This window comes from Coregonus lavaretus (assembly GCF_964263955.1).
Source record: "Coregonus lavaretus genome assembly, contig: HAP1_SCAFFOLD_198, whole genome shotgun sequence".
Taxonomy (NCBI): Eukaryota; Metazoa; Chordata; class Actinopteri; order Salmoniformes; family Salmonidae; genus Coregonus; species Coregonus lavaretus.
Genome location: NW_028160904.1, coordinates 2,243 through 15,000, shown reverse-complemented (window position 1 = coordinate 15,000; position 12,758 = coordinate 2,243). Strand labels below are relative to the sequence as shown.

At 41.0% G+C, this 12,758-nt stretch overlaps 1 protein-coding gene across 1 annotated transcript in view; it reads right to left on the bottom strand.

The window, feature by feature from the left end:
* Positions 1–5,993, bottom strand: part of tmem214 (transmembrane protein 214) — a 127,622-nt gene extending 121,629 nt beyond the window's left edge. Inside the window, exon 1 of the mRNA XM_084195832.1 lies at positions 5,748–5,993. Within this exon, the coding sequence (XP_084051958.1) occupies positions 5,748–5,892 (145 nt within the window). The 5' untranslated portion in view covers positions 5,893–5,993. The remainder of the gene's footprint in view (positions 1–5,747) is intronic.
* Positions 5,994–12,758: the final 6,765 nt, after the last annotated feature.

Below are 12,758 nucleotides of genomic sequence, written 5' to 3'. Positions count from 1 at the left end.
GTGTGTGTGTGTGTCAGCCTCTGTGTGTGTCAGCAGTGCATGTCATATTAATCACATAGCTACAACCTCGAGCTGGAACAATAAACCCATTTATTTACATTCCTACAGAAGCATTTTGCGTATCTCTGTACTCTTTGGTGGTTTTGCTACACAACGTTCCTGCAGATTGTTCTAAAACCATTATTTGGTCAACAGTAATAGCCTCAGCATTCTTCCTACTATGAAAGTATCTGCTATGTCCCTGTTGGCTATGGGTGAGCAGCCACTCTCCCTCCCTCTCCCACTGTGCGCACGGAGGCAGCCACTCTCCCTCCCTCTCCCACTGTGCGCACGGAGGCAGCCACTCTCCCTCCCTCTCCCACTGTGCGCACGGAGGCAGCCACTCTCCCTCCCTCTCCCACTGTGCGCACGGAGGAGGGAGAGATGCATTCTGAGAAGCACAAGCATAGGACCTTTGCTCAAAACGCAATTGCAGGAAAAATACAGTTTTCTACTGTTGTTCTAGTTACAGAGAGGAGAGTCACAGCTTTCTGTGAGTACATCATTTATTTCTCACCTCTTAATATTGAGTTCATAGCACCACTTCACATCCGGAGCAGGCTGTAGTATGGTTGGAGCAGTATGGTTAGAGTTAGCAATCTAGCTAAGTGTTGTGAGTTGCCACTTCCTCAGGTGGTGAACAATATAGCCTATAGAACAACATGCACAAAGGTGGCGGCAAATTCTCTGAAGAGCCTAAAATAAATCTGATAATTCTGGATCATATTTTGACAGGTTGCACATCAACATATCAATCATGCATTCACTGGATATGTCAGCTGACATACAGTAGCTTACTACCATGATTCAACATTTAAGAAAGTAAGCAGTTCGTTGGACGATGTATACCATGCGTATCCCGTACATACAACTAATAAATCTTGAAAACCTTACTTGGCACTGGAAGAAATTAATGTAAAGTAACTGTCCATTTAAAAAAATGTTATTGTTGTATATTATTGTTAGAGGAAAACAGTTACATTTACCACAATATTACTTTTTGTCCATGTCACCCAGCTCTAGCACCTCCCCAAAAAAAGTTAAGTCGCAATTTATAGCTATCGCAAAACATGGGTCAATTTATGACGATATGGATATGTTTATATCACCCAGCTCTGCTAGTGTCAAAGGCTGCTTCCAATGTAAAAACCAACTAGTGCTGAGCGACTAACCAAAATGACAGTTATTTTTCCGTTTTTAAACAACTAATTGACAGACATTGGTTCAACTTTTTGAATTCCGTTCCTTTCATATTTTTTTGGTGAGCTCAATGGCACATTGCACTGCAGTTTCTCTAGAGGCAAATCAGATCATGCCCAAACTGTGCGATGTAGGAGTTGTAGTTTCCAACAGGCCAATGTTCTACATAATTAACACGTTTTCTGCGATAAACTAACTACAATGACCATAATCCATTGTGCGGCTACTTGTCCGGTCTGTGTATCTTTTACACCTGCCACATAAGACACAGAAGAATGTGTGATCAAGAGGGGATACATAGAGCGCAGTTGCTTCTTGAGGTTTTGGTACGCAGCAGTTCAAAGTCTGCCTTATTTACTTTGAAGAACTACTAAAATAGAGATTTAGTCAGGCAGCAGCTCTACAGATGAGATAAATCCTTGGAATTAAATAATAAAGTCAATAAATAAAACAAATGCTTTCTTAAAGTAAAGTAATGTCAAGTGATGATTAATAAGTGATGAGCAGCAATGGGCAGTCGCTACCATCATTTATTAATTGTTTTATTCTGTGTTACAAAATTCAACCCATATAATGCAGTGCATTTAATGTTATTTTAATTATCGAAACCTTTATAAAAAATATATAATCGAACCGACCTCAAAAAGCACTAATTGCTCAGCTCTAAAACCAACTAAAGTGATACAATGTAGAAAACAGTCAACATTTCGGGACCTTTCGATAAATTCCCTGGTTTTCCCTTAATCACGGTGGGAGGACTCTGGGAAGGAGACGATTGTGGACTACAGAAAAAAAGAGGACTGAGCACGCCCCCATTCTCATCGACGGGGCTGTAGTGGAACAGGTTGAGAGCTTCAAGTTCCTTGGTGTCCACATCGCCAACAAACTATCATGTTCCAAACACACCAAGACAGTCGTGAAGAGGGCACGACAAAGCCTATTCCCCCTCAGGAGACTGAAAAGATTTGGCATGGGTCCTCAGATCCTCAAAAAGTTATACAGCTGCACCATCGAGAGCATCCTGACTGGTTGCATCACCACCTGGTATGGTAACTGCTTGGCCTCCGACCGCAAGGCACTACAGAGGGTAGTGTGTACGGCCCAGTACATCACTGGGGCCAAGCTTCCTGCCATCCAGGACCTCTATACCAGGCGATGTCAGAGGAAGGCCCTAAAAATTGTCAAAGACTCCAGCCACCCCAGTCATATACTGTTCTCTCTGCTACCGCACGGCAAGCGGTACCGGAGCACCAAGTCTAGGTCCACGAGGCTTCTCAACAGCTTCTACCCCCAAGCCATAAGACTCCTGAACATCTAATCAAATGGCTACCCAGACTATTTGCATTGTCCCCCCCCTCTTTTATGCTGCTGCTACTCTCTGTTTATTATCTATGCATAGTCACTTTAATAACTCTACCTACATGTACATATTACCTCAATTACCTTGACTAACCTTGTTGGTTAAGGGCTTGTAAGTAAGCATTTCACTGTAAGGTCTACAGTAATGGAACTGAGAGTCATGATTAAGGGCTAGGTTTAATAATAATATAAATAATAATATGCCATTTAGCAGACGCTTTTATCCAAAGCGACTTACAGTCATGCGTGCATACATATTATGTGGTGGTCCCGGGGATCGAACCCACTACCTTGGCGTTAGGGTAGGGACTACGCTTGCAAAATTCCGGTAATTTTGTAATACTGTTGTATTCGGCGCATGTGACAAATAAAATGTGATTTGAATCAGGAGGGAATAAACTGGAAATCTGAAATCCTCCAACCAGGATTTTGGTAAAACCAAGCATTTTGGGAATCAAGCAGTGCGTCATGCAAAGTTGGTGAAGACGAATGTTGTGAATGGACAACAGTAGTGTCAACAACTGGAACAAACAGGAAACTGCCTAAAATTAGAGTGGAGCATACATCTATGAATGATAATGAATCGCTTCTTGTTGGGATGCATTTGTTGAGTAAGGACGCATATGTGGGAAACAAGTTTGAGGTGTAGAAAATGGTGAAGTATGCAAGTGGAGTCTATCAGAGTGACCAGGAGTCTTATTTTGATTCATTGTATTTCTGAAGAACAGAGGAAGATTGCAGTGAGCTTCAAAAGAAATCAGAACAACAGAAGCTGTGTTTTGAACTTTGGAAAAGAGCACCCGTCAAAGGAGACATCTCAGGGGTGACGACGGATGTTCAGGTTGAATCCCTGAAGAGAATTCCTGGTGTGGTTGGTGCTCAGCGTCAAACCCGATGTGAAGCTTGGTGATGTAAGATACGCTGTGAGAGCTTTCCTCCCCAAACCATTGCAGTGTAAGAATTGTAAAGGATTTGGCCATGTTTCAAGTGTGTGCAGACGGACAGAGTATATTGAAAAACGGTGTGTAGAAAGACGACGGTGTTGCAATTGTGGTAGGGGATCATGATCCCGACTTCCTGGAGTGCCCTGAAAGGGTTAAGGAGATTGAGGTGGCAAAAATTAGAGTGGTCAATCGAATCTCCTATGCAGAGGCGATTAAAATAGTTGAGAAAACAAGTGATTCTAGTGAAGATATGGTAGTGGACGCACCACAGCCTGTAGTAAATGTTTGCTGCCAGTCAAAAGATGCCCTGTGTGGTAAAAACTTGGATTTTGTGGCGTTCATTGCCACAGCTATAAACTGTACAGCACAAGTTTAAATAAAAAAAGTATATATATATATATATATAATAATAATAATAATAATAATAATAATAATAATACAAACGAACTGACATTATTGTGCCAGAAATACGTGTTTGGGACTTAAGGATTTTACATCTGAAGACTTGCAAGGGGTAATGGCGCCAGAAGACCCGCCCTCCCAGGTTCCCCTTGAGCCTGTGTAGAGATCAGATCCGTTAGATTTTTTAACAGAAACGTTTTTGGGGGTATTTTGTTCCATTTTTGGGAATCCTGTTTCCATCCCGCGCAGTAGGTGGCGGAATGCACATAAAGTGGTGCGATCGCCAATATACCATAGAAGAAGAGCAGAACCGCTCAGTCTGTACATTAACACGCATAGCTTGCGGTAGGGTTTTGGAAGAATAAGGACCATATCCTTCATATCAGCTCGAAGTATTTTTACAAAAACAAAAAGGTTCAATTGATACACACCTTTATAGAGTTTGGGTTCCCACAACGCCATATTTCCATGTTTACCAAATCAGATGGAAGACAGAGTGGAATACTTGTGCTAATTAGCCATCTGCGTTTCCGGACACATGTTTGTAAACGGAAGACAGACGCTTGATATGAAAGTAAAGGGATTTATGTTTCTAGAACCATAAGTTACCGCTATTGAGAATCGATTCATGTTTAGATGGAGTATTTGGCTGTTTTGGCTTCCAGAGCCAATTCGCCTTTTAAACAGAACATGTAAGGTCCTTGGACTAATTAGTAACGTTAGGCTCCTTTAGTATAATATTGGGTTACCCTAAACCCTAACATTTAAACTTCAATGGGGCAAGGAAGTCCCAAGGACCCCGGGTAGTAAGGGGCAGGGAAGTCCCAAGGACCCCGGGTAGTAAGGGGCAGGGAAGTCCCAAGGACCCCGGGTAGTAAGGGGCAGGGAAGTCCCAAGGACCCCGGGTAGTAAGGGGCAGGGAAGTCCCAAGGACCCCGGGTAGTAAGGGGCAGGGAAGTCCCAAGGACCCCGGGTAGTAAGGGGCAGGGAAGTCCCAAGGACCCCGGGTAGTAAGGGGCAGGGAAGTCCCAAGGACCCCGGGTAGTAAGGGGCAGGGAAGTCCCAAGGACCCCGGGTAGTAAGGATCACAAACAGTCATACCCGCTCAGTGATGACGTTACATTAGTTGAGACATTCCTAGCTAACTAAGCTAGTGGTAACCTTAGTTAGCTGCCTGGCTAGTTTTCCCTTAGGACAGTAACGTTAGCTACACTATGGGTCTGCGAAATCTATTTTATAGACAACAACCGATAATCGACTTCATGAGATTGCCGTTGGTGGCTAGCAGCAGGCTAACTACTGTCATTCAAGGCTATATGGGGCCCGGAGGCAGGCGAGGACGAGGCTATGTAGCATCCGCTGTTCAAATTGGCTGACTTTGCCAAAGCCAACATGGTTAACTAACCCTGCTAGCCAGTTAACTAACTAACCCTGCTAGCCAGTTAGCCCGGCAGGAGTCCCTGTCAACCAGGCTTGAGGCTACCTGACAAACCAGGGGCTGGCTAGCTGAGTCAATTTAGCAAACTAGCTAGCTAACTACCAGTTTGGCTAATTAGCAAACTAACGTTAGCTAGCTTAAGCCATCTGCTGATGCTAGCTACCTAACTAACTAGCTTGTGGCTTAGCGAACATCCGCTTGGTTAGCCAGCCAACGACGCAGACAAAACTGGACCTGAAAACTCACATTACATTCGCAGTACTTAACTACTAAGCTATAACGTGGGTAAATCGGTAGCTAGTCGGCGGGGGTGGCTAACGTCAGGTTCTCTCTAGCAGCTGCTAACATTAGCGATGTAAACTTACGAAGCTGGTCGATCCTCGTCGTGTTGGATTCGCTCAGAGCTTTCCGTCCAGCTTTCTTCTCCCCGGGATTTTTCCCGGCGGTGCCCGGTTTCTTACTTTTTTTCACGACTTCCCACTTTCCAACCTGAGCGTTATTTGACGCCATTATCTCGAGCTTACAGTCCTGAGGGGAAGAGAGTCGTCCTGCCCGGTAAAGAGCGTGCTGCTGGTCCTAGTGTTCCCGGTGCCACGTCTCCTTGCCCGTGTGACGTCACACCACCGATGCTTTTTGAAAGCTCTGTGCTCGGTCCGGTGTCTTTATAGGGTTAGGGTCGTTATAGTTGTCTTTATAGGGTTAGGGTCGTTATAGTTGTCTTTATAGGGTTAGGGTTAGGGTCGTTATAGTTGTCTTTATAGGGTTAGGGTCGTTATAGTTGTCTTTATAGGGTTAGGGTCGTTATAGTTGTCTTTATAGGGTTAGGGTCGTTATAGTTGTCTTTTTAGGGTTAGGGTCGTTATAGTTGTCTTTTTAGGGTTAGGGTCGTTATAGTTGTCTTTATAGGGTTAGGGTCGTTATAGTTGTCTTTTTAGGGTTAGGGTCGTTATAGTTGTCTTTATAGGGTTAGGGTCGTTATAGGTGTCTTTATAGGGTTAGGGTCGTTATAGTTGTCTTTATAGGGTTAGGGTCGTTATAGTTGTCTTTATAGGGTTAGGGTCGTTATAGTTGTCTTTATAGGGTTAGGGTCGTTATAGTTGTCTTTATAGGGTTAGGGTCGTTATAGTTGTCTTTATAGGGTTAGGGTCGTTATAGTTGTCTTTATAGGGTTAGGGTTAGGGTCGTTATAGTTGTCTTTATAGGGTTAGGGTCGTTATAGTTGTCTTTATAGGGTTAGGGTTAGGGTCGTTATAGTTGTCTTTATAGGGTTAGGGTCGTTATAGTTGTCTTTATAGGGTTAGGGTCGTTATAGTTGTCTTTATAGGGTTAGGGTCGTTATAGTTGTCTTTATAGGGTTAGGGTCGTTATAGTTGTCTTTATAGGGTTAGGGTCGTTATAGTTGTCTTTATAGGGTTAGGGTCGTTATAGTTGTCTTTTTAGGGTTAGGGTCGTTATAGTTGTCTTTATAGGGTTAGGGTCGTTATAGTTGTCTTTATAGGGTTAGGGTCGTTATAGTTGTCTTTTTAGGGTTAGGGTCGTTATAGTTGTCTTTTTAGGGTTAGGGTCGTTATAGTTGTCTTTATAGGGTTAGGGTCGTTATAGTTGTCTTTATAGGGTTAGGGTCGTTATAGTTGTCTTTATAGGGTTAGGGTCGTTATAGTTGTCTTTATAGGGTTAGGGTCGTTATAGTTGTCTTTTTAGGGTTAGGGTCGTTATAGTTGTCTTTTTAGGGTTAGGGTCGTTATAGTTGTCTTTATAGGGTTAGGGTCGTTATAGTTGTCTTTTTAGGGTTAGGGTCGTTATAGTTGTCTTTATAGGGTTAGGGTCGTTATAGTTGTCTTTATAGGGTTAGGGTCGTTATAGTTGTCTTTATAGGGTTAGGGTCGTTATAGTTGTCTTTATAGGGTTAGGGTCGTTATAGTTGTCTTTTTAGGGTTAGGGTCGTTATAGTTGTCTTTTTAGGGTTAGGGTCGTTATAGTTGTCTTTATAGGGTTAGGGTCGTTATAGTTGTCTTTATAGGGTTAGGGTCGTTATAGTTGTCTTTATAGGGTTAGGGTCGTTATAGTTGTCTTTATAGGGTTAGGGTCGTTATAGTTGTCTTTATAGGGTTAGGGTCGTTATAGTTGTCTTTATAGGGTTAGGGTCGTTATAGTTGTCTTTATAGGGTTAGGGTCGTTATAGTTGTCTTTTTAGGGTTAGGGTCGTTATAGTTGTCTTTATAGGGTTAGGGTCGTTATAGTTGTCTTTTTAGGGTTAGGGTCGTTATAGTTGTCTTTATAGGGTTAGGGTCGTTATAGTTGTCTTTTTAGGGTTAGGGTCGTTATAGTTGTCTTTATAGGGTTAGGGTCGTTATAGTTGTCTTTATAGGGTTAGGGTTAGGGTCGTTATAGTTGTCTTTATAGGGTTAGGGTCGTTATAGTTGTCTTTTTAGGGTTAGGGTCGTTATAGTTGTCTTTATAGGGTTAGGGTCGTTATAGTTGTCTTTATAGGGTTAGGGTTAGGGTCGTTATAGTTGTCTTTATAGGGTTAGGGTCGTTATAGTTGTCTTTTTAGGGTTAGGGTCGTTATAGTTGTCTTTATAGGGTTAGGGTCGTTATAGTTGTCTTTATAGGGTTAGGGTCGTTATAGTTGTCTTTATAGGGTTAGGGTCGTTATAGTTGTCTTTATAGGGTTAGGGTCGTTATAGTTGTCTTTTTAGGGTTAGGGTCGTTATAGTTGTCTTTATAGGGTTAGGGTTAGGGTCGTTATAGTTGTCTTTATAGGGTTAGGGTCGTTATAGTTGTCTTTTTAGGGTTAGGGTCGTTATAGTTGTCTTTTTAGGGTTAGGGTCGTTATAGTTGTCTTTATAGGGTTAGGGTCGTTATAGTTGTCTTTATAGGGTTAGGGTCGTTATAGTTGTCTTTATAGGGTTAGGGTCGTTATAGTTGTCTTTTTAGGGTTAGGGTCGTTATAGTTGTCTTTATAGGGTTAGGGTCGTTATAGTTGTCTTTTTAGGGTTAGGGTCGTTATAGTTGTCTTTATAGGGTTAGGGTCGTTATAGTTGTCTTTTTAGGGTTAGGGTCGTTATAGTTGTCTTTATAGGGTTAGGGTCGTTATAGTTGTCTTTATAGGGTTAGGGTCGTTATAGTTGTCTTTATAGGGTTAGGGTCGTTATAGTTGTCTTTATAGGGTTAGGGTCGTTATAGTTGTCTTTATAGGGTTAGGGTCGTTATAGTTGTCTTTATAGGGTTAGGGTCGTTATAGTTGTCTTTTTAGGGTTAGGGTCGTTATAGTTGTCTTTATAGGGTTAGGGTCGTTATAGTTGTCTTTATAGGGTTAGGGTCGTTATAGTTGTCTTTATAGGGTTAGGGTCGTTATAGTTGTCTTTATAGGGTTAGGGTCGTTATAGTTGTCTTTATAGGGTTAGGGTCGTTATAGTTGTCTTTATAGGGTTAGGGTCGTTATAGTTGTCTTTATAGGGTTAGGGTCGTTATAGTTGTCTTTTTAGGGTTAGGGTCGTTATAGTTGTCTTTTTAGGGTTAGGGTCGTTATAGTTGTCTTTATAGGGTTAGGGTCGTTATAGTTGTCTTTTTAGGGTTAGGGTCGTTATAGTTGTCTTTATAGGGTTAGGGTCGTTATAGTTGTCTTTATAGGGTTAGGGTCGTTATAGTTGTCTTTTTAGGGTTAGGGTCGTTATAGTTGTCTTTATAGGGTTAGGGTCGTTATAGTTGTCTTTTTAGGGTTAGGGTCGTTATAGTTGTCTTTATAGGGTTAGGGTCGTTATAGTTGTCTTTTTAGGGTTAGGGTCGTTATAGTTGTCTTTATAGGGTTAGGGTCGTTATAGTTGTCTTTATAGGGTTAGGGTCGTTATAGTTGTCTTTATAGGGTTAGGGTCGTTATAGTTGTCTTTATAGGGTTAGGGTCGTTATAGTTGTCTTTATAGGGTTAGGGTCGTTATAGTTGTCTTTATAGGGTTAGGGTCGTTATAGTTGTCTTTTTAGGGTTAGGGTCGTTATAGTTGTCTTTATAGGGTTAGGGTCGTTATAGTTGTCTTTTTAGGGTTAGGGTCGTTATAGTTGTCTTTATAGGGTTAGGGTCGTTATAGTTGTCTTTATAGGGTTAGGGTCGTTATAGTTGTCTTTATAGGGTTAGGGTCGTTATAGTTGTCTTTATAGGGTTAGGGTCGTTATAGTTGTCTTTATAGGGTTAGGGTCGTTATAGTTGTCTTTATAGGGTTAGGGTCGTTATAGTTGTCTTTATAGGGTTAGGGTCGTTATAGTTGTCTTTATAGGGTTAGGGTCGTTATAGTTGTCTTTATAGGGTTAGGGTCGTTATAGTTGTCTTTATAGGGTTAGGGTCGTTATAGTTGTCTTTATAGGGTTAGGGTCGTTATAGTTGTCTTTATAGGGTTAGGGTCGTTATAGTTGTCTTTATAGGGTTAGGGTCGTTATAGTTGTCTTTATAGGGTTAGGGTCGTTATAGTTGTCTTTTTAGGGTTAGGGTCGTTATAGTTGTCTTTATAGGGTTAGGGTCGTTATAGTTGTCTTTTTAGGGTTAGGGTCGTTATAGTTGTCTTTATAGGGTTAGGGTCGTTATAGTTGTCTTTTTAGGGTTAGGGTCGTTATAGTTGTCTTTATAGGGTTAGGGTCGTTATAGTTGTCTTTATAGGGTTAGGGTTAGGGTCGTTATAGTTGTCTTTATAGGGTTAGGGTCGTTATAGTTGTCTTTTTAGGGTTAGGGTCGTTATAGTTGTCTTTATAGGGTTAGGGTCGTTATAGTTGTCTTTATAGGGTTAGGGTTAGGGTCGTTATAGTTGTCTTTATAGGGTTAGGGTCGTTATAGTTGTCTTTTTAGGGTTAGGGTCGTTATAGTTGTCTTTATAGGGTTAGGGTCGTTATAGTTGTCTTTATAGGGTTAGGGTCGTTATAGTTGTCTTTATAGGGTTAGGGTCGTTATAGTTGTCTTTATAGGGTTAGGGTCGTTATAGTTGTCTTTTTAGGGTTAGGGTCGTTATAGTTGTCTTTATAGGGTTAGGGTTAGGGTCGTTATAGTTGTCTTTATAGGGTTAGGGTCGTTATAGTTGTCTTTTTAGGGTTAGGGTCGTTATAGTTGTCTTTTTAGGGTTAGGGTCGTTATAGTTGTCTTTATAGGGTTAGGGTCGTTATAGTTGTCTTTATAGGGTTAGGGTCGTTATAGTTGTCTTTATAGGGTTAGGGTCGTTATAGTTGTCTTTTTAGGGTTAGGGTCGTTATAGTTGTCTTTATAGGGTTAGGGTCGTTATAGTTGTCTTTTTAGGGTTAGGGTCGTTATAGTTGTCTTTATAGGGTTAGGGTCGTTATAGTTGTCTTTTTAGGGTTAGGGTCGTTATAGTTGTCTTTATAGGGTTAGGGTCGTTATAGTTGTCTTTATAGGGTTAGGGTCGTTATAGTTGTCTTTATAGGGTTAGGGTCGTTATAGTTGTCTTTATAGGGTTAGGGTCGTTATAGTTGTCTTTATAGGGTTAGGGTCGTTATAGTTGTCTTTATAGGGTTAGGGTCGTTATAGTTGTCTTTTTAGGGTTAGGGTCGTTATAGTTGTCTTTATAGGGTTAGGGTCGTTATAGTTGTCTTTATAGGGTTAGGGTCGTTATAGTTGTCCTTATAGGGTTAGGGTCGTTATAGTTGTCTTTATAGGGTTAGGGTCGTTATAGTTGTCTTTATAGGGTTAGGGTCGTTATAGTTGTCTTTATAGGGTTAGGGTCGTTATAGTTGTCTTTATAGGGTTAGGGTCGTTATAGTTGTCTTTTTAGGGTTAGGGTCGTTATAGTTGTCTTTTTAGGGTTAGGGTCGTTATAGTTGTCTTTATAGGGTTAGGGTCGTTATAGTTGTCTTTTTAGGGTTAGGGTCGTTATAGTTGTCTTTATAGGGTTAGGGTCGTTATAGTTGTCTTTATAGGGTTAGGGTCGTTATAGTTGTCTTTTTAGGGTTAGGGTCGTTATAGTTGTCTTTATAGGGTTAGGGTCGTTATAGTTGTCTTTTTAGGGTTAGGGTCGTTATAGTTGTCTTTATAGGGTTAGGGTCGTTATAGTTGTCTTTTTAGGGTTAGGGTCGTTATAGTTGTCTTTATAGGGTTAGGGTCGTTATAGTTGTCTTTATAGGGTTAGGGTCGTTATAGTTGTCTTTATAGGGTTAGGGTCGTTATAGTTGTCTTTATAGGGTTAGGGTCGTTATAGTTGTCTTTATAGGGTTAGGGTCGTTATAGTTGTCTTTATAGGGTTAGGGTCGTTATAGTTGTCTTTTTAGGGTTAGGGTCGTTATAGTTGTCTTTATAGGGTTAGGGTCGTTATAGTTGTCTTTATAGGGTTAGGGTCGTTATAGTTGTCTTTATAGGGTGTAGGGTCGTTATAGTTGTCTTTATAGGGTTAGGGTCGTTATAGTTGTCTTTATAGGGTTAGGGTCGTTATAGTTGTCTTTATAGGGTTAGGGTCGTTATAGTTGTCTTTATAGGGTTAGGGTCGTTATAGTTGTCTTTATAGGGTTAGGGTCGTTATAGTTGTCTTTATAGGGTTAGGGTCGTTATAGTTGTCTTTATAGGGTTAGGGTCGTTATAGTTGTCTTTATAGGGTTAGGGTCGTTATAGTTGTCTTTATAGGGTTAGGGTCGTTATAGTTGTCTTTTTAGGGTTAGGGTCGTTATAGTTGTCTTTATAGGGTTAGGGTCGTTATAGTTGTCTTTATAGGGTTAGGGTCGTTATAGTTGTCTTTATAGGGTTAGGGTCGTTATAGTTGTCTTTTTAGGGTTAGGGTTAGGGTCGTTATAGTTGTCTTTATAGGGTTAGGGTCGTTATAGTTGTCTTTATAGGGTTAGGGTCGTTATAGTTGTCTTTATAGGGTTAGGGTCGTTATAGTTGTCTTTATAGGGTTAGGGTCGTTATAGTTGTCTTTTTAGGGTTAGGGTCGTTATAGTTGTCTTTATAGGGTTAGGGTCGTTATAGTTGTCTTTATAGGGTTAGGGTCGTTATAGTTGTCTTTATAGGGTTAGGGTCGTTATAGTTGTCTTTATAGGGTTAGGGTCGTTATAGTTGTCTTTATAGGGTTAGGGTCGTTATAGTTGTCTTTATAGGGTTAGGGTCGTTATAGTTGTCTTTATAGGGTTAGGGTCGTTATAGTTGTCTTTATAGGGTTAGGGTCGTTATAGTTGTCTTTATAGGGTTAGGGTCGTTATAGTTGTCTTTATAGGGTTAGGGTCGTTATAGTTGTCTTTATAGGGTTAGGGTCGTTATAGTTGTCTTTATAGGGTTAGGGTCGTTATAGTTGTCTTTATAGGGTTAGGGTCGTTATAGTTGTCTTTTTAGGGTTAGGGTCGTTATAGTTGTCTTTATAGGGTTAGGGTCGTTATAGTTGTCTTTATAGGGTTAG